This window comes from Periophthalmus magnuspinnatus, chromosome 6, assembly GCF_009829125.3.
Source record: "Periophthalmus magnuspinnatus isolate fPerMag1 chromosome 6, fPerMag1.2.pri, whole genome shotgun sequence".
Taxonomy (NCBI): Eukaryota; Metazoa; Chordata; class Actinopteri; order Gobiiformes; family Gobiidae; genus Periophthalmus; species Periophthalmus magnuspinnatus.
The window spans coordinates 9639063-9666600 of NC_047131.1; the positions used below are offsets into that span (position 1 = coordinate 9639063).

At 39.4% G+C, this 27538-nt stretch overlaps 1 protein-coding gene across 2 annotated transcripts; it reads left to right on the forward strand.

The window, feature by feature from the left end:
* The first annotated feature begins 537 nt into the window (after positions 1-537).
* LOC117372881 (transcription initiation factor TFIID subunit 4-like) lies at positions 538-27129 on the forward strand. Of its 2 annotated transcripts, none has more exons than XM_055222640.1 (16): positions 538-896; positions 2799-3485; positions 4221-4384; positions 4973-5047; positions 6380-6544; positions 7460-7582; positions 8506-8595; positions 9200-9382; positions 9816-9885; positions 10515-10617; positions 12159-12328; positions 12730-12860; positions 15566-15691; positions 16222-16278; positions 19659-19781; positions 26493-27129. In XM_055222640.1, exons 1-16 carry the CDS (start codon positions 551-553, stop codon positions 26649-26651), a joined length of 2772 nt encoding a protein of 923 aa, XP_055078615.1. In that variant the 5' UTR covers positions 538-550; the 3' UTR covers positions 26652-27129. The 2 variants fall into 2 exon arrangements, with proteins under 2 accessions (XP_055078615.1, XP_055078616.1); XM_055222641.1 differs by having other exon boundaries at positions 6383-6544.
* Positions 27130-27538: the final 409 nt, after the last annotated feature.

Sequence of the window (27538 nt, forward strand, 5' to 3'; positions counted from 1 at the left end):
AAATACAGCTATTATAACCAATAAAGATGTTTAACTTTTGTAAAAGACTTAAACTATTATAGGCTGACACAGACTTGTTAAGTGAACAATATACATATACATAATACAATACATATATCTATTCATTGCTTTTTAAAATTACAGTTCAGATTGCTTAGCTTTTAGACTGATAGATAAATAGGATAAAGCCATAGACTGTAAAGCCAGTGGTTAAGACTAAAGATTAAACCAGAATTTAATTAATTACATATTAGTTGGCTTGCATCTGGGACTATATACTGTGGTGGCAACAAGGCATTATAGTCTCACTGAATATTTATTTATTTATTACTGATTTGAGTTATTCATAACAATAAAACGACATCATTTTATAAGTTGCAGTTGTGTGTGCTTTTGTTTTTAGAAAGACTTTTTATCCTGGATTTTATTTTGCTCTTATTCTGAAAATCCGGCCTTGGCGCTTCCTTCCGTTGAGGCCTGAAAACAACAGGGCAGCTCGGCGCATGCGTACATTCTAAAATACGATTTGCACAACGGTTCCAGATCAAAGATGGCGGGAGCCTCCGACCCACTGGAGGACATGCTCTTCACTGAGGTGGACGAGAAGGCGGTCAGCGACTTGGTGGGCTCCCTGGAGTCTCAGCTCGGCGACAGAAAGGCTCCCGCTGCTTCGTTTACCGACGGGAAACGGGAGACGGGCCCGGCCGGAGCTAGCCAGTTCTCAGGGAAAGTGCGAGAGCGAGTGGGGTCTTCGGAGCAGCCGCCGCCGCAGCCGCAACAAGGGCATCCGAAAGCGGGCTCAAACCGGGAGCCGTCCGCCGCTGCTACCGACGGGCCTGCTGTGTCCGGGGGCGCGCTGGCCGCCTCTACAGCCGCTGGAACCGCCGGAGTCTCGGGTAAGACACCGGAGATGATGTCCCGAAAAGCCGAGCGCAGGAAAAAGAGAGGGAACCCCGCGTAGACAGTGCACGAACTCTCCCCCAAGTAGCTCCACGGATCTCACTTCTGCCAGACACCCACTGCAAACAGCTAAACATCTTGTGTAAAATCAGATTCAGAGCGTAAAAATCTATCTTTAACTGTTAATAATAGTGTGGTTTGGCCCCGGGATAAGTGATGGGTACACTGTGTTGTCATTCCACCAACTATCTTCAAGTAGCACATTGCACACACTCCAATCAGCTACCACAAGCTAAACTTTCTCTCTAAACGCAACCCGGGGATAAATAAAAACACATTTTTAATAGTTTAGCCACAAAATATGTCAAAGAATACACTTTTGTCATTGCAATAACTTTATTACATTATTATCGGAACAAAATAGCTAACTTTGCACTAATGGCTAATTTTGCTGGCCAAAATCTGTTCTGTTTAGTGAAATTAATGCAGATTTATTGTAGAATAGAGTACGAAAATGTATGTTGTCAACGGATAACCTTTGGTATATTAATACATTATAATACACTGATAATGCTTTTAAGGCCTAAAAATAGCCTGCTAAATAACAAAATATCATTATAAATATATGATCATTATTGCTCAGAAAATGCTCTTACGGTCGTGGTCTAAAACTGTATCAAAACAGTATCTCTATAAATGATTCTTATTTGTTAGATTTAATGTTGACATTATTGAGATTTCAAGGGTGTTCCTGCTTCAAATCTATCGTGTTTTCTGTGATTTTAGAGTTGAGGGGGAAAAAAAGTTAATCATATCAGTTTGTTATTTGCCAGAAGAAATTAACAAAATATACCAAAACGTTTCATTTAGGTGGTTATTATTTTTAGTAGTAATATTAATATTATTGTCATTTTAGCGTTATGATGAATTTTTACATGGAAAATAAATCATAGTTCATGTTTTTCCATACTGAAATAAATTGTCTATATTGTTGACTTGTTGGTGCACGAGGACATAGAAAATTTTACACAAATTTTACTCTATATCAGATTTTAGTGGCAAAATTTTCGCCATTGAAATGAATGAGAGTCTAGCTTAACCAGAAGTGTCACTACAAACAATTTTAAGTTTAGTCGTATTCAGAGGCAAAAGTGGACAGGGCTAAATTAGGTCAATACTAAAAAAATGGTCTGTATAAATTGGGCTGTCTTGTATTTATAGATTTGAAAAGTAGTTTTGCAAAAGTTTTTTAAAGTTACTGTTATGATAGAGTAGACACATGGATAAGAAGGAATGAACACATGGTATAGGGAATATCTGTTTATAATCTTTTAAGTGCATCTGACAGGTTTTCATGGTTTTCTAAATCTGACTTGGTTTGCTGGTTAGTTTTACACCAGTTAATTGGCAGTTTGTGGGGAAATAAGTATGAACAGACAAAAATACAGGAAGTAGTACTGACTTCTAAAACATGATGACTGTCCCGAAAACTCCATCCAAAATGCAGAGACAGTTTATGCACAAGGAAGGCATTTTCCTGACAGTTTAAACCTTCATTTAAATAATTAAAGGTGTTGTCTAAATTACACAATAATTATGATTAGACTAATAAAAATTAATGACAAGTTTTGGCCCTTGTTTACATTGTGGTTGCTAGGTAACAGTTATGGAATTACCTCTACATATGTCCTATCTGCTGCCCATGTCCAACCAGGAAGTAAAATGATAAACTTTACCAAAATATCATTTTTTTAATACTTTTTTTTTTCTGTAAAATCTTAAATATAATCATCTTAACTATGTTTTAATGATATTCGTAGTCTAACCTGTCATATCTACTTTCAGTTCAGTAGCTATTAATACCAACAGACTAACACTGTTATTTTTCTGTTTTTCAGCCATTTCTGTGACCCCTCAGCCCTCTGCTCCTGCCCCCTTCCACCCGGCTGTGGTCCCTACCTCCTCCCTGGTTCCCACCCCAGCCTCCCCTGGCCTCCAAAGCCTAAACGGTGGTCCTGGATCAGTCAAACTCCTCACCTCTCCCTCACTCCCACCTCCACAACAACCAGGAACTGTTATTAACGCAGTCAGTGGTTCTACTATCATGGCGTCTCAATTCACCGGCCAATCCTCTCCGACTATCACTTTGCAGCGGCATCCGAGCCCCGTCCCGAATCAAAATGGAGTTGATCCGAAAAGCGTACCCTCTCCAAACGCATCAACATCGCAAGTTTTGAACCACACAAACCAGCTAATTCATAACAAAATAATGCCCCAACCTCAACCTGTGTCTGGGAATAGCGTTATCCTAGCCAATACGCCTCCATTGACTACGCAGATAGCGCAAACAGGAGCAGCAGGAGGGGTGAAACCAGCTGTGAATGGACTGGCGCCACCCACGGTAGCAGTGGTGAGACCACCAGGAGCTAGTCCAGGGGTGGCAGCGACGGGCGTCCAGCAGCAGAGACCCGCACTAGGGGTAAACGCGGCCGCAACCAGGGCCCCGACTCCACAAGCGCCAATAGCCGTGAGGCCGCAACAGCAGACTACCATTCAATTACCACCGGGGTTCACTATGCCACCGGGTAAGGGAATACATGCAGAAAGTGGTGGGCTGAGCTAAAATGTGCTTGTGTTTGTCTTTAGTTGTAGTTTCAATATCACAGATTGCAGATGTGTTGACCTGGTTTGTGGTTAATATCTCTGTGCTTTTGTTTCATGTGGATAGGCCCAGTAATTACAAAGTGAGTATAAAATAAACAAAAGAGAAATACTTACCAAAAGCTTTAGAAAGTGGTGCCAATTTTCAGTTGTATTGTTATATTGATACTTTGCAGTGACATCACCCAGGGGGTGTTCTACGTGTATCTTTATGGCGGAATATTCACCAGTTACCATGGTGGCATAACATACTCATTAGCAAACACTGTAAAAAGAAAAAACGGTAAATTTTCAGGAGCCTGTGATCAATCTGAGCGTTTATGGTCCTGTTTAGGAGTTTGATTTTCAACAAAGAGGTGAGAGTGACTAACTGAAAAACTGTTGCGCTGTTAAACAAGTCTCTCTCAAATAAAATTACAGTCACAACTTGACTCACCTGTTGTAGTTTCAGCTAGCTCAGTTCTTTACGGTCAGTTAGTGTTAAAACAAAGCTCAGATTAAAGTCCAATAAAGCATCAGACAGAGCAGTGCCTACAGTTAGCATCACACCCCGAGGGAAGGTTGATGACATCAGCTGCAGAGCATCAGTGTATTATAAATCTTGTCTAAAGTGTATTATTTCTGTAGTAGTCTCCTGACAGGTTCCCCTTGTGTTGCAGGGATGGTGTTGGTTCGCACAGAGACTGGTCAGCTGGTCATGGTTCCTCAACAGGTCCTGGCTCAGGCTCAAGCCAAAACTCAACAGAATCAAACCGTCAACCTCCAGAGACCTGCCACTCCTACAGCAGCAGGGGGCACTATTCGGGTCAGCACACCCACGTCGGTAAGAGCCTAACCACTGTGATACTGCTATTTTGAAAATGTAATAGTTTTTATTTTCAATGTTTTGTCACACTACTGAAAAATATGAAGCGTATTGATACCTGATCCCCATCTTGTCGGTCAGGGTGCTCAAATTATTACAAAGTTTGTATATGCAAATTAGCAGCCACACTTTCAGCAGTCTGCCTCTGGGCTGCTGTGGCAACTACAGAAGGAACTTACAATATTTGAGTGCACAGAGAGTGAATGAATATGACATGAGATTTAGCAACTTTTAGGCTCTAAAAACATTACAATGGCTTCTAATCAGACTTATATTTCTATCAAGTGGGGACACTTTTCCCCACCCACTCCTCCTATTGGTCAGTCTCTTTCATGCTTTGAGTGAGTGACAGATGGAAATAATCAATCACAGTGAAGTAGAAGCAGTATTTGACTTTAGCTGCTTCTTATGTATGTATAGTAAATATACTACTGGCTACTAGAAACCTTATAACATCAAACTTGTGATGTTTGTTCTAGAGAAATAGTGATATTTTTTGCATATGTCCCACCCTTAGAACATGTTTATAATCCCCGTGTTCTGCAGGCTCCTGGGACTCCCACTGTGCGGCTGGCCTCTCCTCAGACCCGATTGACCCAACCAGCCTCCAGCACGGTGCAGGTGCGTTTTCCCATCATATTTATCTATTGAAATTTGTGTTTCAATTGTATTGTTTTTTACAAACTAATAAAAGTTTATCAGCATTAATTTCCTGAACATAAACAGTACAGACTATCTTAAAACACAGCCCAGTCTCTTCCCTGTTAGTCCTGCACCTCCTCCAAACCTCATGTTTTTACTGACAGAGGATTGGCTGTAGACCTCTCCTTTAAACAGACCCAAGCTGATCACTGACCCTTGGACATGACTCATTTGTCATAGTATCTCATTTGATTAATTGTACAGCACTAGCGTAGACTGTATATATAAATGGACATCGCTAATGCACTAGCCGCTTGCATTCCAAAAAGGAAGTGATCATGGGCGGACTTCCAGCTCCATCGACTCCAATTAACTTTTTATAAAAAAACTGTCAACCCTCTGTGAGTGCTGCTGTCAGACTTGTCATTTTAGTCTTAAAATGTTCGTATTAAGCTTCTCTACATGATCCTTGTGTTTTTATTTTGGTTTTGTGTCTGTAAATCAGGATGTGAACATTAATAGCAGATAAATCAAGTGCCTTCCTTCCCCGAGGTCACTCCCGCTAGTGTTAGCAACAGGTTTGATTGACAGCGTTTGCTAAGTGCCCACAGTTGAAGCTGTAATTATATAAGTACATTATTTCCTATTTTTTTGCATGAACTCCCTCTGCAGGTGTAGTCTTGTGAGTGCAGTTTGGGTCAGTTACATAGGCTGTGTACGAGTGTCCACACTATTCCCTACAGGAGGCACTATTTAGGGGTCACTCCATTTTTAGTGGTGCCCAAATGTCCAATGAGTGAAAAAGTAGTGCATTCAAAATTTCCCACAATGCACCTTGAAAAATAGTGGGCATCAGTGGTCACTAGAATGGTTAATACAGACCACAATGCATTGCGAGAATTGGAAAAACAACAGCGGACAGATACAGGTTTTTAACTGGACACAACACGACTTAATGAAGCAGATAGAAGCACAGGTTTATCACACTGTTCTTCCTGATTAAGAATAAAACACTTTTAAATAAACTGTTGCTGTATAAAGTTGCGAGCGTTAGCTGTTTACCTTAGCTTGAGAAGAAATTATAAAACAAATTAAACAGAACAAATTAAAAAATCTAGTCAGTTTACATGAGATCTGGCTCAACAAACACTTGTGTGTTATTGTTGGTCAATAAAGACTTGTGCCAGTCCAATCTGATCATTATTTATGACAGAAATAATTTTTAATTTTTTTTTTTGTTTACTTGTTTTGTTCTGATATTTTGGGTTCTTGTTTGGTGGTGGTTTGCTCTTGATGGTGTGTGTTTGTCAGAAGGCGCTCAGTGCTGCCCCCGGAGGTTCTGCGGTGTCGGTGAAGATGTCCACTCCACAGAAGCCCCCCACGGTGATCACAGCCGGAGGCACTGTCCTGAACAAAACCAGTCCAAGTCCCAGCTCTGCGGTCACTGCGCCGGCTCGGGTCAACGTCGTCTCACAGGTCAATGCACACACAGAGGATTATCAGAGCATTCTAGCTAGGGTCAATATTTTTACTTTTTAGGTTTTTATTTGGTCCAACTAGAGTTACTGCTATTTTTATTTGGTTTATTTTTTTATTTGTTGAGACAGTGCATATTAATGAACGTCTGTGATAACAGTGTAAATATGCCAGATTATACAAAAATGCTAATTTCCATCTGTTGTCCCTAGGCAGGTGACACAGAAAACAAAATGCAAAACAATTACAAAAGAGACATAACACAGAACAGTAAAAGGCCAGATTAAAAGTGTTCAGGCTGTGTTATATATAAATGGACATAGCTAACCTGCTTACCAGCTCCATCGACTCTGACTCCAATTCACTTTCTCTTGAAAAAAGATCACCCCTCTCTCTGTAACTGCTGCTGTCAATCTCATCATTTTGGTCTTAAAAACACCAGGATCATGTAGCGAGGATTAATATGAACATTTTATTTCGTTATTGTGTCCGTAAATCAAGATATGAACGTTAATAACAGACAAATCAGGTGCCGTTTTTCTCTGAGGTAGCACCCGCTAGCGTTAGCAACAGCGGTGCAGACAGGAAGGGGCGTTACCTTCAACAGCCTTGTTCCGGATTGACTCTTTGGTTGCTGTGATACTCATGGTTGTAATTCCTAATGTGGGACTCTGCTCCAAATTCTATGCTATAACTGCTTTAGCCTCGATGAGCTTCATTTGATTGGAGCCAAACACTATGGGTGATGTCACACTCACTTAGTGCACTTCTTTATACAGTTTATGGTATCAGTTTTCCTTCATCTGAGGTTTAAGGTGCGGTCTAGAATATTATTAGTTAACTAAAACATGTCTGTGTCTGTCTGTGTTTATACGATCTTTTTTAAATTTTTTTTTTTAACAACTATCCCAACAGGAAATGCAGGAAAATGTGAAGAAATGCAAGAATTTTTTGGCGACGCTGATCAAACTAGCGTCACACAACTCTCCGTCTCCAGATACCTCCAAGAACGTCAAAGGCCTGGTGCAGGACCTGCTCGTAAGGACCAGCTCTCACAATATCAGATTATGCTATGGTTATCTATTTGAATAGATTTGGATGGACACCAGAACATTGTAGAATCCCTGTAGATTAACACTGAGCTGGAGACCGGTTGAAATTCTACTTTTAATTCTACTTTTCTAATTTTACTGTTTAACTGTCAGACTGCTGATTTGTCCTGGTTTCTGGTTAAAGTGGGACCAAATGGCTAAACTTCACCCAAAATCACTTTTCAAATAGAGCTGCTACAACAGACAGTACCTGGAGAACTAAAGGGGGGAGGAGGGGCGGGGTCAGGAGGACTACAGGGAAGATGGAAGGGTGGGGTCTGAAGGAGTAAAGGGGAGAGTGAGGGCGAGGAGGGATCTGAGGGTATAAGGAACAGTGTGATTGGTCTAACAGGTATCTACACTTCAAACTCTGCCCCGGCAGCCAGGTGTTTGTAATCACCTAGATGTAATCAGAGCAGTCCTCAGTGATGTTACTTAGTACTTGAAACTGCTGTGGCTACAGGAGACAGCACACACACAAAACTGCAAATTTACCTAGTTTGCACTAAAATTGCTTAAAAGAAAATAACAAGAAAGGACTTGGATCACAGCCAGTAGATAATGCCGTTCAAACACAGTATATATACAGCTTACTAGCACAAAAAGTAGATGTAGTGTTTAGTTCCACGTTAATATAACACAAATGAACTATGGGAAAGTTATTTTACATAAACTAAGGCAGAGTGGAATGTTCTGTTGTCACATTAGCCTAACCTGTATTAAATATATTTACATAAGTTTAAATGATTATAGTGTCTCTCTCTTACTTTAACCTTTTTATATATATATATTTTTTTTTGTGAATTGTAAAAAATACTGTACCTTCTTTATCACTTCCTTTTTGTAATATATTTTTTTCTGTTCCTTCAGGACGCTAAGATTGAACCAGAGGAGTTCACGACTCGGCTTCAGGCTGAGCTGAAGTCCTCCCCACAGCCCTACCTCATCCCCTTCCTCAAAGTAAGAAATGGCTCCTACTAACTCTTTTTTTTTCTTATTTACAGTGTTGTCCTGGGTGTGCTAGAGAATCATTACCAATAATACACTTTAAAGCAGTTACCATGGATTCTGAAACACATATGCAAATTTTATTTCTTCTGGCCATGAAATGTACTTTAAGGGGTCCATATTAAAATATTTTCTGATCTATGTTGTAATGTTGTTTCCTCATCACACACAGACCTGGAGTTGTGTTTTGTTTCATTCACACAAACCCTACATATTTAGGCTGAGTTCTCTGAAACACTCTGTTCCACCTTGTGATGTCATGTGGTAATACAGGAAGTTCTCCAATGTGTTTTTAAAGTCCACACACCTTCACTGGAGTCATTTGGATGATTTCACCTCTGGAATTGCCAATCTCTACTGAACTAAAGTTAAAAAATAGCTGTTAATTTGAAAACTACCCGCTCATGACATCACAAGGTGAAACAGAGCATATTGAGCTTTAGAGATGTAGACAGACTAAGAATAAAGACTTAGTCTGTCTACATTTTGTTTTTAAGTTTTAGTTATTGAACATGTTTCTGTCTAATCTAAAATAAACCTTGTGTGATTCTCTCAGAAAAGTCTCCCTGCGCTCCGTCAGTCCCTGTTGAGTAATCAGCAGTCTCTGATGCCAGTCCCCAGCACCGCAGCAGCAGTGCCCCCTGTGGTCACAACCAGCACCATCAGACCTCCGCTGCCCATCAGCCCGGCCACTAGCGCGGTCCGGCTCAGCTCGCCAATGGGGAATGCCACTACGTTGGTATGTATTATTTATAAGTATGTTGTAAGGGTGCAGGGAATTTCTGCAACAGGGGTTTATTTTGACAAGTTATTTTCTGTGACTGTATGTAACAGCTCAAGGCCTCCTTTGTCTTTTGGCCTTTATAAAGAAATTATGTCTATTTTGTTCCAGTACACAGTACCACTGACACAAGTCAAAATAAGCATATATTTTCACGGACCAATCAGTGTGAAGTATTTGTTTGAACATTACGATCTCTGCGTTCAATTTCAGTGAAAGCCCTTCCAGGTCAATAAATGTGAAGAACTTGGAGTGAAAGTGTTATGTGAACATTTGTTAAACTTATGTCATTTTCACCAAAAAACTTGATGAGAGTTAAAATGTTGGTCAGAAAGAGTCCTGTCTGTCATTTTCTCTGTAAAATATACACAAGTTTTATTTATTTTTTTAGGCTGTGGCACGACCAGGCGCCCAAACTGTGACCAGACCTGTAGTAATCAGCCAGAACCTCAGACCACAAGGTAACTGGGCAATAACTATTGTGAATATTTGAATTGGCTTTTTGGAGATTTCTGCCGTGTTTATAATGTTGTTCTCTCACCAAAAACATGCCTGAAGAGGTTTTAGATGCCATCCATGCATGTTTGAGTAATCTAGCGATCTCTCCCGAGCATGAACCCTTCTTATGATTAGCAGTACGGGCCTGTCCAAAGCTCCGCCCACAAGCCTACGTTACCCAATTCTCCATAAATATACATAAACATGATGCAAAACAATACACTACAACTTCACAAACCTGATACAATGTGCAGTGGTTTCATTAGTAGGATGCACATTGATTGTGTTGTGATAGTTCTCTGAAGGGAGAATAACTTGGTGCAGAGAGCAAAGGGAGGGAAGACTCAGAGCATCAAAAACAAAAATGAAATTTATAAAACATGTTCATGTGTGGTTTTGGGCAAATATAGCATTTTCAAAACAATAAAAGGAAACATTGTGATCTAAATATGTTATGTCTTAGAAGTTAATACCCCATAGAAGTAAAACACCCCCTATTTAATAAAAAAAAATATTTTTAAAGCATTTCTGAAAAAATTTAACTATAATTTGTATGAAAACTGTAACGTTTAGACATTTCGTGTCTCATCAGGTACGTTGATACGAGGGCCGGCCACCATTTTAGGGAAGAGTCCAATCATGGCAGCACAAGCCAATCAGAGGAAGCTCAGTGACCCAGGGGGCGGGACCTTCAGGTGAGTTATGCCAATCAAATGCTTTCTGACAGTATTGTATGTAATTAAATATAAACAATGGTGTTGCATGTGTGAAATTTATTAATTTTAACTTTCATCCAACCAGTTTAGTTATAGTCAACAAATATGTCATATGTCGTTTAAAATCCGTAAGTGGGTAGTACGCACTTACATAAAGACATGATTTTGTTCAATATTTAACGTTTTGTGCTTCACATTCACTTCAAGTTATAAATCTGTCCAGACAGTTGCAAGTTTATTTGTATAGCACAATTTGTACACAAAGTAATTCAAAGTGCTTTACAGAATAAGAATGATATTAAAATCACAATACAACAAATCAAAACATAAATAATCACAAATGGCCTGTCTCACATTTTCAGGATGACTGTTCCGGGCTTTAGCTGCATAAAACTGAAACGCTAATTCCCCATGTTTAGTCCTGACTCTGGGCACCAGCAGAGATTTGCAATGTTTTTTAAGTGGCAAAAAACTGTAGATGTTATTGTTTTGATGTGGCTGTTAAAGTTCAAGTCTGAGTCTATTATTACCCCTAGATTTCTAGCCTGATTTAAAGGTTTTAGAGAGAGAGACTGGAGGTGACTGCTGTCACTGTCTCATGGGCCAAAGACTATGACTCCAATCTTGTCTGAGTTTAGCTGGAGAAAGTTACTCTTTCAGTTACTTACTTTAGTACTGTTCCCAAATACTCTTACTTGAGCCATTTCTTGGAACACTGCTTTGTACTTCTACTTAACTTTTCTACTTTATTTTGGAGTAATGTTACTTTTACTTGAGTACAGTTTTGGTCTACTCTACTCTGGTCATATCTACAGATATACCCAAAAGGAGTTCAGAAAAAAAGAAAAAAACATATACCCACTACCCACTCAACAAAAAAATCAATCAGTATCACTTTGTCCTCGAGGGGCAGTTTAAGCTCACAGCAGTATAATACAACAATAGCTCAAGCTAAAGTCTCAACAGGTAGTCATCAGCAGTGTCAGGGCACTGTGAGGAGAGCAGCAGCCCTCAGGACAAAAGTGTCCCTCCTCTGTATCCTATAGCATCAGAGCACCCTCTGGGGGTCACCAGGTGAACTCTGGAGACACAACAGGAAAACCTCTCCTAAGCCTTTCTCTCTGCTCTGTTGTTTTGGTCAATGATGAGATGGGACATTCCCTCTGGGACATCTTCTGCCATATTTGGTTTAGAAAGCATTTAGCATTTCGGAGCTAGCTGGCTAGCATAGCTATCTCCAAGCAGAATTGCCATGGATACAGGAAAAACAAACTGCTTAAATCAGACAATCCTTTGAATTTCACAGGCTGCACTTCTTTAGACAAAATCCCCAAATATTAAGTAAAAAATTTAAGTTGATTTGAAAACTCCTCAGTGCGTCAGCCTGACAGCTACAAGAGCCGCCAACCATGATCATGGCAACCACAACAAAAAGCTATAGAAATTGACAAAAACTATGATAAACTATGAAAATAAACAAAGATAGCAATAAAAACATTTCTGTCCTTTCTCTGTTACAGAGACGACGATGACATTAACGATGTGGCTTCCATGGCGGGCGTGAACTTAAACGAAGAGAACGCTCGTATCCTAGCGACCAGCTCAGAGCTTGTGGGAACAATGATCCGGTCCTGTAAAGACGAAGCCTTCCTGCCCCCGGGAATGCTGCACCGGCGCATCCTCGACATAGGTACAAATTGGGAATGTGCATCAGTCAATTGTCACACTGGGGGTGTTCTACATGGATGCTTATGGTGGAATGTTCATCAGTAACCATAGTGATGCAGTGCACACATTAGCAAACACTGAAAAAACTTTTTACATAGTCTGAAAAAATAATACTCCATAGAAGTAAAATACCCCCTTTTTAATTAATATTTTTGTTGTCATTGTAGCACTGATTTTTGGAACTGCACTTTCTCAAAACTATGTAACTCTGCAAAGTGCAAATATAAAAAACATCGAAAAACATCTCAGGGGATCATTTTGCTCTTGTGGCATGAGAGAGTCTGGTGTATCAAAGGTCCATGTTATGATATTGTTTATATTTGTGTATATACTTTAATAGGCTGTTCTTGTGTCTGTGTTCAGCTAAAAGGTCCGGTGTTTCAGAGGTCCCAGTGGATGTTGTTAACCTGATTTCTCACGCCACTCAGTCCAGACTCCGCACGCTGTTGGAGAAGGTGTCTGTGGTTGCTCAGCATCGAACAGACGGTGGGAAGGTGAGAACTGAACCAAAAATGTGAACTTTAGAAATGTACTCACTCCTAGAGGTAAGATCGGGCCTAAAAAATCCAGCCCGACCCGACCCAGGCCCGCGGGTATTAAAGCCCGACCCGGCCCGAGCCCGAACAATTAACTTGATTTGCAGGCCCGAGCCCGAAGCAAACCCGAAATTTCATATTTTATTTGTGAGGATAAATAAAAAAAATAAAGAACCAAACAAAGTTAAACATGCGTAAAAATAAGCCTACTAATAAAAAACCTTCGCCACTAACTACTGAAAATGGTCTAAGGTCCTGACAGTAAAAGTCCACGCACTTGTCTGTGATGGCCTGCTTAGCGCGAAGAGGTGCGGTCTTTGGGACAAATGATAATATAGATGTTTGATCATCACTTTTGCCAGTACAGCTGTTTAAATGCCTGCTCAGCGTCGAGGTGCCAGTCTTTTTGCTCTTGTATGAAAGCAAAGCGCCACATTTACTACATTCAGCGAAGCCAACGCAAGTTTCTGTAGCATTTTCAACAATCAATTTGAAGCATTTCCACACCTCACTCTTGCCGGTGCGTGTTTGCCTTTTCAGTTCCCCTGTCTTTAGTTTATCCTTTACTTCTTGCTGCTCCATATCAGGGATACCAGGTCAAAATAGATGCGGACTTGCGGAGGGGAAGAGGGGGCGTTCACGTGTGCAGAGTGTGCTCTGGCTCTGCGGCTCCTGTTTAGTAGTTAAATAGCAATTCCCTTACAGCGCCTTCTCTGTTTTATCCAAATTATTTTTTTATAACAAGTATTCCTAAGTTTAGTATCCACACATTGTTTTAGTATACATTTTTATAAACATATATTTATTTTTAAAAAAAAGTCAGGTAGAGAGAAGCCCGGCCCGACCCGACCCGAACGTAATGATTGACATTTTAGGCCCGACCCGGCCCGAAATTCGGGTCGGGTCGGGCTCGGGCTCGGGCTTAAGATCTTACCTCTACTCACTCCTACTGTCACAAGAGGCAGTAAAGGGGCAGTTGACGCCCTGTTCTGAAGCAGTGCTTTAGAGACACTAAACTTTATCAGAACTTTAAGTATATACTCATAGGGCTGATATGGGGTGATATGGGGAAAACAAAACTGATTGATTTTCTTCCATCTTATTGAAAACATGGACAGATGGACTTCAGGCACATACAGCCGGCTGCCAGGGTGACTACAGTTTTTAATTTGTGTTGATAATTCTAGAGAAATCCACCTTTAAAGTTTGGAATTAGTTTGTACACTTATAGCATGTGCGTGTTACTGCTATCAACAGAAACATGTGCTATGTCTGTGTGCTAAGATAGGTCTCACTCATAGACGATGAGAAAATGGTCATCTACTTTCCCTAACTTGGATTAGAATGATAAAAATCACTACAGGAGAGAAAGAGGAGAAAAGGTGAGGAGCTGCTGCAGCTGGACCAGGGAGGGGATATGCAAAGAGAGACAAGACAGACACGGAGAGGGAGAGAGAGACAGACACAGAACTTCTAGGGAAATTGTGCAGACTGAAGTCAAAACTTGTGAAACACGATGAGGACACATAAGGAGATATAAAGAGATGCTCTGTGGCCCTGACTCAGAGCTTTCACATGCATGCATGTGCATTTTGTATCGTCGCAAAATTTAATGTTACTTTAAAATATCTTACTGTTGTTTGATGAGACTTTAACCAAAGCTCTGAGAAGTACCACTTTTTTTCCACAGACTGCGGATCAATACCGGATATTTACTTTATTTGTGACGTGATGGACCTGTAATGAGCTCAAGTCCATGTATGCCTGTACTTATATAGACTTATATAGCCGTTTTGCCTTAATAATTGTTCTGTATCTCCCAAATCTCTTCCCAAATTAGAGAATAAACGAATGTGAAATATATCAGATATTATCATTTTTACAGTTATCAAATCTCACATTTTTGTTAAGCATTAAACAATATAGTATACTAATTAACTGACTAAAAGTTTAAGAGACTGAGTATTGGATTTTGTATGCTTTTTAAATATTTATAGTTTTTTATACAAAAAAAAATCCATAGTCGAAAATTTACATATTTCCAATATTTTGAGTTTTGACACTAAATTGTGGCATGGTGTCTTATTTTTTACAGTGAAAAAAGTAGTTCTGCAATTTAAAAAACAGCTGCTTTGTCCCTCAACTTTACATATATTTACTTACTCTACATGTATTTTTACAATATTTGGGTGTATTGGAAAAACACTTGTGACTTTATATTTTTAGAATAATAAAAAGGCCACATATTTTGTCTGTGTTCAGCTAAAAGCTCCAGCGTATCAGAGGTTCCAGTGGATGTTGTCAACCTGATTTCTCATGTCAGAGACAGACCAATACATTTCCCTAATAATTGTTCTATTTCTCCTTAAATCTCAGCCTAGCAAATTATTGAATAACCAAATGCCAAATATATCAGAAATAACATTTGTATTGTTAACAAACCCCATTTTTTGTTAAGTTTTATAAAATACAGTATACGGTCATATTGTGGTATTTTAGGTCACAGTTCTACCAAAGAAGGATGTCCACGGTATAAGTATTCTAAACATTTAGTATTTTTGCTTACTGCCTTTATATTACTCTTTGGCATGACTACTAGAGATGCTTCATTTCAATCCAAATATGATTCCATTAAATTTTTCTCATTTTTGTCTTTTGTCCAGGACGAGGACAACTACGAGCAGACGTCAGATGTGCGGTCACAGCTCAGGTTCTTTGAGCAGCTCGAGAGAATGGAGAAACAGAGGAAAGACGAGCAGGAGAGAGAGATCCTGCTCAAGGCCGCTAAGGTACAGCACCCAAACACCTATACCCACTATTGATACTTTGTAGCTGATGTCATGCACATTCTCTGGAGGTGTAATGCTAACTGTAGGTACTGCTTTGTCTGAAGCTCTGTTATTTTAACATTATCTGACCAGGAAGAAATGACTTGGAGTTCTTTGTGTAACTGTCAGACTGCAGATGTGTTGACCTGTTTTTTGGTTATTATTTCTGTAATCACTGGGCCTGTTCACATGAAACAAAAACTGGCACAAAGTTCAGTGTCTTTGTCAGTTTAAATAAACAAAAGTCAAATGATTTTTTCACAACAGCTTCAGAAAGTGGAGCTATCATTCAACCCCAAAGATTTGAATGCTGTCATTAATCTTATTAATCCTTTGAACTTTTCTATTTAATTGGCTTCACAAACTTCAATCAATATAATCAAAATATACATTATTGGTGTAGTTTTAGTTTTGGCCAGCAGATGGTGCAGTAGGTACAGTTCTGTTTGTTGATGTTTCTGTATTATATCAACTTAATCTTGTGTTTCCAGAGTCGTGCAAGACAAGAGGACCCTGAACAGGCTCGGCTCAAACAGAAAGCAAAAGAGGTTAGTTTTTTTTCAATAGAATTAAAACCAACAATTTTGGCTTAGTTTCCAACCAGAATAACTGTTGATCTATGCTATCTTTATCCCTAGTTGTACTTGAATGTATAATCTGCTCATTTTGCAATTTTTAAAGGGGGGGTATTATGCAAAATCAAGATTTTTAAAAACTTTCTACCGTGCTATAAAATTGTTCCCTCATCAAAAACATGTCTGAGGAGGTTTTAGATATCACTCATGCATGTTTGAGTAATTTAGTCAGCTGTAAGATTCTGTACAAGGCTCCGCCCACAAGCCTACGTCACCCATGCTCTCACATGAGAATTCTCTATAAATATACAAACACATGATACAAAACTGTTCACAGCAACTTCACAAACCTGATGTGATGTGTAATAGTTTCATTAGTGAGATGCACGCTGATTGTGTTGTGATAGAGCTCTGAGCTTAGTGCAGAGAGTAAAGGGAAGGGAGACTCAACGTCAAAAACTAAACATGTTAATACATTGTTTTGGGTGAATATAGCATTTTCAAAACAATAAACAGTAACAGGGTGATCTAAATATGTTATGTGTTAAAATGAATACCCCCTCTTTAAAGGGCCTATAGCATTTTCATATACATGGCAATATTCATTTTTTTCTGTAATTGTATCTGTATCTTTATTCTGTATCTGTACATTAGTGAAGAGAAATAGACTTTGCAATATTCACCCAACAGCAGTTTAGAGGTCCTATATTACTGACTTGTGAGCTATAATCCATGTTATGATGCTATTACTTCCTCAAAAACAGACCTGGAGTTGTGTTTTGTTTCATTCACACATGTTTGAGTAACTCTTTATTATTATTATCTTTATTGTTCCACCTTGTGATGTCATGAGGTGATAGTTTTCAAGTTAACAGCTCCGTTCCTTTGGCAATTCCAGGGTTGAAATGATCCAAATGATTCTAGTGAAGGTGTGTGGAGCTTAAAAACACAGCGGAGCACTTCCTGTATTACCACATGATATCACATAGTGGAACAGTGTTTTCTGTTTGAGACAAGAACTCAGCCTAAATATGCTGGTTTGTGTGTTAAATATGTGAGAATGAAACGAAACACAACTCCAGGTCTGTTTTGATGAGGAAACAACATTATCAGAACAGTGTAATCTGGGCCCTTTAACAGTCCTATATTTTTTCTATAGACAGTACATGTATTATTCATGACTCAAGCCCATTGTGTAGCTCATGTTTTCGCCGCTAGTGAAACAGCTGTGACACTGCTAGCTCCGGGCTAACCCTCAGGCCGTGGGGTCAAAGGGCACAGTTACCCATAATCCCCCGCTCCCAGGCGTTACCCACAATCCCATGCTGTGTGTCTGCAGGGCACAGACAGGAGCAGGCAGAGGAGAAGCCTGAGGAGGTGGTCAGAGCACAGTGTTAAAAATACTAGTGAAATAATAATTGGATTTATAATTTAGGTTTTAATATCTGATTCTGTTCAAAGTTGACATTTTAAACTCGTCCAGAAGAATTGATAAAAAGACTGAAATATGAACTGACAAACTAATCACATTTCAGAACATGTTTGTACAGATCTAAACTACAGGGTTAAATGTTTTTTACAGAGTAAGACAGGAGAGTTTGTTTCTGGAGGAAATTATGGTAGATATCAAAATATCTGACAGCCACTATAAAAATGTTTTATCAGATTAGATATTTGTTCCAAGATTGATTGAGCCCAGATCGATTGAGCCTAGATCTCATTTTGGCTGTTACACATTTGATATATTTTTTTACGCTGTTTGTAAAAAGTATGTATTTCCTTTAAACTCAGTCTCTGTATTAGTATTGGTTGATATGGGTATCGACAGCCAAAGTATCATCACAGAAAACCTGGATCAGTGCATCCCTAGGCCTGTCTCGTTAACAAATTTTGAAGTTCAAAATACCACTGAAATAAACATAGATGATAAACGACAATATTGAAACTAATTTATGATACTGACACAAAAAAACTAACCGTTTTTAAACCACAAAAACTATTCCAAATCTACAATATTGTTAGTAAATCATGAGCTGCAACAAACAGGAGGATGATACATTTTAGTTGTATCACTCATTACAGATGCAAATTAACAAGTTATTAATTCAATTTTTTGCATCTTAAATCTGATCATATAGCCAAAAAATAAGCAAAAATGTCCCAGTAGTGCAAAGAAAAAGTAACATGAGAAAAATATTGACCCCTAAAATGATTGTTACATCTGTCAAGTGTAGAACGTGATAATAGTGTTTATCACGACAGGCATATGGTTTCCTACTGGGAAAAAATGATTATTATCAGGCGGATCACAGAAAATTGCTATGTTTGTTTCCTTTAATCATTACGTCCCAGTGGTAGTTGGCAGTTGTTGTGGTTCTCTCACACAGCTTGGGTCTTGTACATTTGACGCAGAGCCGATCGGACAGGCAGATTGAGGCCACACTTTATTCTCGCATTAAACCCCAGTAACACTAATGTAAAGGGAAGGAATACACATGCACCACTGTATCAGCCCATGGACAGTGCCACCTGCTGGGAACATCTAACTCTACTTTGATCAACAGTCCGCGCTTATGCTTTTAATGGGACTGCACGATTACTTTTAATAGAATCAAAACAACAAATCAAATGTTTGCCCCCAAAGTCTAAAAACAAGCTGATAAAGACTGATAGTACAAATAATACCGTCAGCTTGTAGTAGATGCAGTAAAATTCCCAAAATATACTCCAAAATTTGTATTAAATGAGATGGTTCAAATATAGATGGAGACTCTCAGTATAATCCTATGGCACACACTAAACACCAGGCGATAGAGGTGAAGGGTGAAGTCTCCTGCACAAGGACACGACACCAATGTACACTGGTCCAAGTAGGTCTGTCACAATGATCACTATCAACTTAACATTCAGTAAACTCTAAATGGAAAGATCATTTTTAGGGGTTATAGCGGCCAATATTTTTGACAAGATTTTATCTATAGAAGATTGAATTATGAACTTCTGTGACTCATTATAGACACTTGTGCTATGTATTTTTATATTTATTTATTTATTGCAGCTCATGATTTGTAATAATTTTGTACATTTAGAAAACTTTTCTGGGGATAATTCTACTTTATGTTTTGATTTGAGTTTTATTGTTTGTCGTCGATATTTACTTCAGCAATATATCGCATTTCAAAATGTGTTATCGAGACAGACCTAGGTCCAACAGGTTCAACAGCAAAGACATTTATTTTAGTAGAGTGTAGTTCATTTCAAAACCATCTGTCTCGGCCATGATACAATTCATGTGTCGATTTCTATAAATTGTATGTGATTATATTAATATGCTGTGTGCTCCTGGTCCACAGATGCAGCAACAGGAGCTTGCTCAGATGAGACAGAGAGACGCCAACCTCACTGCCCTCGCTGCTATCGGACCTCGAAAGAAACGCAAGCTCGACTCACCAGGGGGCGCCACAGCGGGACCAGAGGTAACGCACACACTTCCTCTGACTTTGAACAGCTCCTGTGGGTTTCATTTGCGAATAAGAGACGTGGCTTTTCTCAATCCGGGTTTTTACGCTCAACATGTATATTGCATTGTGGATTTTCTTTGTTTTTTTTGCACACAAAAAGCAGAGATGGAGAGAAAGCTCCAGGTTCACCCATCCCTCCCCTCTCCTTTTTCCTTTCTCTCTAATGCTATCACTGCCTCTTTTTCTCATTTTCTCTCTATCGTTTTTTTACTCCATACAGTTGAAAACAGAGGTTTACATACACTATATAGAATCACACATAAACTTGTTTCTCACTGTCTGACATGAAATCAGAACAAATCTTCCCTGTTTTAGTTCAATTAGGATTACCAAACTTATTTTTATTTGCTAAATGCCAGAATGATGTAACTATTTTAAGGGATAAGTGTTTTAATATACTTTGCACATTAGTAAATTGTAAAAAAAAAGCCCAACCAGGGATGGGAGTTGAAAATTAGCTCTTGCTATAAACTCCGTATGCATCACATCAGCTGCAATGTTCATTTTATAACTATGTCTGATTGCATTGTCCCTGTCAAATAAATATATAAATAAAAAATAATAATAATGAGAGATGGATTTTTTTTAGACATTTTTAATGACTTTCTTCAAAGTCAGAAGTTTACATACAGTAAGGTAACTATGCATTTAATCAATTTGGGAAAACTCAGATGATGACTTTTTTTTTTTTTTTTTTTTTTGGAAGCTTCTGTTTTTTGACAACATTTGAGTTAATTAGAGACACACCTGTGGATGCATTCGAAGGCACACCTGAAACACACTGCTTCTTTGTGTAACATCATGGGAAAGTCAAAAGAAATCAGCCAAGATATCAGGAAGAGAATTGTGGACTTGTACAAGTTTGGTTCATCCTTGGGTGCAATTTCCAGATGTCTGAACCTGCCACATTCATCTGTGCAAACAATTATATGCAAGTATAAACACCATGGGAATGTCCAGTTATCACACCGCTTAGGAAGGAGACAGGTTCTGTATCCCAGAGATGAACATGCTCTGGTCCAAAATGTGCATATCAACTAAAGAACAAAAGCAAAAGACCTTGTGAGGATTCTGACTGAATGTGGTAAGAGTGTGTGATTATCCACAGTGAAACAAGTACTGTACGGACACGGGCTGAAAGATCACTCCGCCAGAAAGAAGCCAATACAGCAAAAGAAAAATATAAAAGCCAAATTAGTTTGTAAATGCACAAAAGGACAGACCTTATGTTTTGGAGACATGTCCTGTGGTCTTGAAATAAAAAAATAACTGTTTGGCCATAATGAGCAATGTTACGTTTGGAGGAAAAAGGGGGAAGCTTGCAAGCTCCCAACTGTGAAATACGGGGGTGGCTGTATCATGTTGTTGGGTTGTTTTGCTGCAGGAGGGACTGGTGCATTTCATAAAATATAGATAGATACTGAAACAACATCTCAAGACATCAGCCAGGAAGTTAAAGCTTGGGCATAAATGGGTCTTACTAATGGACAAAGACCCAAAGCATACTGCCAAACTGGTTACAAAGTGGCTTAAGGATAACAAAGTCAAAGTTGTGCAGTGGCCATCACAGAGCCCTGATGTCAATCCTATAGAAAATGTATGGTCAGACGTAAAAAGGCATGTGCGAGCAAGATGGCCTACAAACTTGGCTCAGTTACACCATTTTTATCAGGAGGAATGGGGCCAAAGTGAGAAGTTTGTGGCTCCAAAACATTCTGACTTTAAAGAAAGTAATGAAAAATTGTCTAGAAAATCTCTCATTATTCTGGCATTTCGCAAATAGACATTTCTTGTTTTAGGTCACTAGGTCAAAATTATTTCTGATTTCATGTCAGTGAGGAAAAGTGTCTTTTTATATAGTGCATGTAAACTTCTATTGTATCTCTATCTTTATATCCATCTCTCCTCCTTTTTGTCTATCACTCTAGACAACTTTATCGCTCTTTCCTTCTTTCCATCTCTCTCTCTCCCTCTCGCCCTCGATTTTCTTTCCATCTATCTCTATCTCGCTGTAAAGCTCTCTGTCTCTCTCTCTCTCCTTTCCTTGTCTCTTTTCTCACACTCTTTTCTTCCTCCCTCACTTGACCACTGTCTTTCTTTTTCTCTTGATCTCCTTTCAATCTCTCCTCAGTGTTGCTTTATTCCATTCTTATCTTTTGTCATCCCTTCTCTCTTCTTTCTGTCTCTATGTGACCTTCTCTTTTTTTTCTTTTTCCTCTCCCCCTCTCTCCCTTCAGGCCTTGTTTGGTGCCCTCGGGCTTCACTGCAGCACATGATGAGAGGTTATGTGTTTCAACAGAAATAATCAGGTTTCTCAGTGCATAAGAAACATGCAAATATCAATACCTTTTTTAGCCTGTGGGAGATTGAGTAATGCAGGGAAACGGAGCTCCTCTTGTTTAGTGTTGTCTCGATACTAACATTTGGGGCTTTCTTAGGATCGATACTTGCTCAAATGAGTATCTAGTTTCGACACTAGCTTTAGTATTGATTAGTATCCTAACTTGTGATATTTTGGAGTGTATCATCTGCGGTTAGGTTCAATAGGTTTGTATAGACCACAGTATAGAGTCCATTATTACGACCTTTCTTCTGTTGATCTCTGAAAGTCGCTCCAGGCTGAGTTTAGAGCCCGGGGGTCTGCTGCAGTGCATCATGGGAGCTCCCCCTCTCTCACCTCCAGGGCGAGCTGCGGGCGAGCGAGGAACACAAAGGGGCCAGAGCAGAGGACGGGGCAGAGAGGGATAATCTGCTAAAGAAATGCACCACTGACATCTGAGGGCTGGCTCTAGTGGGGTCACAATACTAAAATTTTGGATTTCAGTACTAAGGAATAGACTTGATACTGATTCTGATACCACAGTGATAAAAAAAAAAAAGTCTTTCTTTAGACAAGACTTGTTTTCAGCAGATTTTCAGCATGAAATGATAGTATTTTCTTTTCTATTCCCATGTGTCCTTGTATCTGTGTGATCCCTCAGGTAGGACCCATAGTGGTCCATGGGTGTAGACTAGTCTATGTGGTATTGTGCTCTCAAGGCAACATTTTGGTGCATTAGCCCTAGTTCAGTGTTGTCCTGGTTTCGCTTTGGTTCAATCCGTGGTTTTAGTCCTGGCGTTGAACGTGAGTGAGACCTGGAATACTCCTGGTTTAGAATTGTTTTAGCCTTGGTCCAGTCCTGGTACGGCCCTTGTTCAGTTTTGATTCAGTCTTGGTTTAGCCTTTGGTTCAGTCCCCAGTTGTTTTGTTTTGCTGCTGGGGAAACAGAGCTGGTGTATTGCGTGCATACACAGCCTGCCCTGGGGCGGAGGTTTGGAGAGGAGGAGAGGTGGAGTGAGGGTGTATCGTGTAAGAGGCCCAGAGCCTGACGGGGCCTGTGTGAACGCTCCAGGCCCCAAACAGGAGCCTGTCCTGGGGCAGAGGCACAGGGAGAGCAGCCAGAGCAGCGACATCACAACCAGAGGAGGAAAATACCACAGACTAAACAGAGGCAGGGAGCAGCGGGGTGTAGATTCTTCTGTCATTTCTTTTGTGAGACGCGGGCTGAACGTTATTATTTTGAAAAAATAGTTTTACAGACATATTTACCTTGGGCAGTCCCGGTCTGGAGCCCTGTGTCCCATGTTAAGGATGGTATATCAACGATATCTGAGGATTTCCCCAGATATCTGTATTGGTCTGATATTGGCACAAATATTTTTTTCCCCATTTGCTCAAACGGACAAATTTCGAAACACTGACTCTATAACAAAATGTATTTATCTGGGATATCATTTTAACAAAAGCAATAAATTATACAGATTAATTTAACATAAATTTGCTTTGCACTATAGATTTTAACATCTTAACTGATATTCATAGGTACTGATATTATCAGCCACAACAGCAGAATAGCTATCGGATATCAGACCATCCCGATCCCATGTCCCGGGAGTTTCCCAAAACCACAGATTTATCTCAGATTTATGAGAATATTATTTACAAGAAATGTGCCAGGTGTCCCTATTTATGACTATTTTGATCCCCACCAACAGTAAAAAAAAAAAAAAAGGATTACATTGCTTGAAAATTATAGCTCGATATGGGTTTGTCATGGCCGATGCCGATTGTTTAGAATCCAGAGGAGCTGATGGTTGATGAGCTCTGATGATACTTTTGTGTCAGTATGTAGGGCCGATGTTATATACACATATATAAATTGAAATGAGTAACATAAGTTTTGTTTTTATACTTTTTTATATCTGCATAATTAAACTAATAAGGAAAGATCATCTCAATAGAAGTGATTTTTAGACATCCACAGCCCTGTTTTTACTACTAACCCATTATGGAGCTGTGTACTCTCATTTTGTTTATTGTCATCATCGCACCTAAGTGTTAAAATAAGGCTCTATGCAACGATTGGTGGGTCCAAACCAAATATCAGCTGAGGCAGGAGAGTTAAGGCTGATATCCTGTACGCAAAACGGTGTAAATATCAGTCTGTCTATATTGAAAATTATCAGGCCAAAATCTGCACTCACAGACCGAAGTCCCTCAGATACACTGACCCACAAGTGTGTCAAGAATCTGAAACGAGAGTGATTAAGAACATTATCCAATTTCATTAATACCAACCATCAAAACCCCGGTGTGTGCCAGTTTTTAATTATTATTATTATTTTTAATCCTTTCCCCTGTGTGACTCTGTCCTCCTCTGTCTTACTTGCATTAAATACAGTATAATGCAGTGTCTGATTTAAAAACCTCTGAGGCGTAGAGCCTGAAGCTGCTCAGAACATTGGCCTGGTTTGTCCCATAAAAATCAGAGACACGAGGAGATGGAAATGTTTAACTCCACGCTGCATTTGTTAACTGTTCATTAGTTCATCTCTGTTCATTGTTCTGTAGGTCAGATGATCTGAGATTGTCCAGAGAAAAAACAAGATACGAATAGGACACTAGTGGCCATTTCGTGGTACTGCATCAAAAGAGAGGTGATATGTATAGTATGTATAGTACATAGTATGTTGAGCTGACGGGGACCTGCCGTTGCCAAAAAGGGCAGGTTTTGTGTCTATAGTTTTTCTCAGTTCAGAATTCTTAAGTTATGTCAAAAACAGCTCTTTAAGATTTAGCATTGACTAATGCTTACTCCGCTATAGCTACTCTTGCCCTGATTGGTCAGAGCTGTCACATGGTACATGAGCCGCTCTTCATTCCACCCATAGATTGTATGTATATTATATATATATTTCTTACTTCTTTATGCAGTCTTCTTGATCCCGCCTTGTCGGTGCATGATCTCATCTGAGCTCTGAAGCAGGGCTGGGCCACTTCACCCACATTGGCCTAGTTTGAATGCAGTGTGTAAGTGTTGTTGAGGGGGGGGGGCTGATGGTGCAGATTGGCAGCCTCACTTGTGTCAGTCTGTCCTGGGGCATTTGTGGCTACAATAGAAGTTTACCCATGTGCAGTTAAAGTCTTGAAAGATGCTGTATTTAATGCATTATCTGAACAGTGTATCCTCACACTCATTTAAATATTTGTACTTTGACCAAAACAAACAACCCACCAAACGCAGGCTTTTCAAAATCTCATCAAACTGTTATGACCTTTGTGATCCCTGAGATTTTGTCATCTCGCCTGATCTACTTCTGTGAATTAACTGAGTTGGTTCTTGTCCCGTGATGTTCACTTTCGCCCGGAGGACTCAAAGGATCATGGGAACTCACCTCCAGCTATCTGTGGGAATACCACAGTTTGTGCAATAGTGTAAAAGGAGAAAGGGAGGATAGGGAAGAGAGAGGGAGGATAGAGGGTGAGGAGAGGGGGCAGATGGAGAGAGGAAAGGAGAGAGGGGGATAAATGAGGGAGGAGCCAGAGGGGAGGAGACCTGTTCTATCAGAGTCTGAGTCCTGCAGGTTTGAGCCTGAAGCTAAACTAAACTAAACCTCAGAGAAAAAGGTGCGGCCATTTTCAGGTCCAGACCAGCTCCAAGAGCCAGTTTTCCTGTTGATTACATTGTACTTGTAGTTTTCCATGAAATATCCAAAAGGTAAATGCAAAAATGTTAAACCTGATCATTTCTGTTAGTGAGTGGACCCAAGAACTCACTGTATTATAACACAAATCTACATTTTAACAATATTCAGTTTAGCTGCCCCTTGTCTATATGAAATATTATTGGCCTCTAGGATGTGTGATGTGTGTGAAACCCTCCAATCAGACTGAGACATGATACTTCTCGGCCAGTTGTACATAGGTTGGGTAAATATTGTGTTTTATTTGTAGCGAAGAAAACCTGCAGGGCATCTGCAGATGGAGATTAGCCCAAGTCTGTAATCTGTTATATTTACATTTGTCTAAATGTGCACTGTTCTCCCTTTTCTTAAGTGAATACAGACGTACTTATTGTACTTATTGGTGAATCCGTATGTGTAGAGAGCAGGGATGTGCTGTTTAAAGTATAAGTTCTGCTGGTGCACACAGTATGTAACAGTAAGAGTTTAATGGAGAAAATCTGTTAGTGGATGTGGTTTGGAGCAGAGTCAAATGAGTTTTATCATCAAATAAATAATAGATTTGTGGTCAATAATTGGCTAGTGCTAATTTTAATGAGTTTCTTCTCTCCCCATCTCTCCTCTCGCCCTCTTCTCCCCTCTCTTTCCCCCTCTTCTCTCCAGTCCGCAAGTGGTTCCGGCCTGTCTTCGTCTCCGGCTTCGTCTCGGCAGCAGCTACGACAGAGAATCACTCGGGTCAATCTCAGGGACTTTATCTTCTGTCTGGAGCAGGAACGAACCACCGCACGGTCGCTAATGCTCTACAAGGCCCTGCTCAAGTGAAGCTAACTGCTAACTCATGCTAGGCTAATGCTAACAACAGACAGTATCCCACAGGGAATCGCACTGGGCCCCATGCAGTTTTCCCCATAGGATATTTCAAGTTTTAAGGATTTTTGGACAATTTTCATCATGTTTTGGAATTCACCCTACAACCCGTTGACGGCTGCGGAACTACAGCAATCTTCAAATCAAGTTTTTTAAGAAAATTAAGTTTGAGCTTTTTATAAATTATTTCAGATTTCACAGTATTCAGAAATGAGGATATATTATGACCAAGAACAATAACTATTTTTTAAAATGTGTGTACGATTTTTAAGTTAAAGTTTTAAGGAGGGTTAGGTAAATATCTACGTAAATAGAGATGCTAAACTGGGCAGTATCTGGAGGACTAAAGGAGAATGTGAGGGGGATAGGAGGAGTGGGAGCTGGAGGACTAAAGGGGAGAGTGTAATCAGGGCAGCCTTGTGTGATATCATGTAGTACTTGAAATTACAGACACCACTGGGGGCAGCACACACCCTTTTTTTTTTTTTTTTTTTTTTTTTTACAGAAAACTGTAAATTTACCTAGTTTGCACTAAAAAGGCTAAAAAATGACATGACATGAAAAAGTGGATTTAGTGTTTACTTCCTTCTTTATCTATGTGAGAACTAGTTTACTCCTAAATATTATCAAACAAATGAATTTAAAAGTATAGAAAATAAATGTTTAATAATGTCTGACTAACTTCAAATTTTATCTTTTAGAAAAAATATTCACAAATTTTAAAGTTTATATTCTAGATACATTTTCTACCAAAACATATTTATTCAAAATTATAAACTGACACAAAAGCAAAGTTAATTAAAATTTGTTGAAATTATTTTGAAAAATGTCCATTAAACATT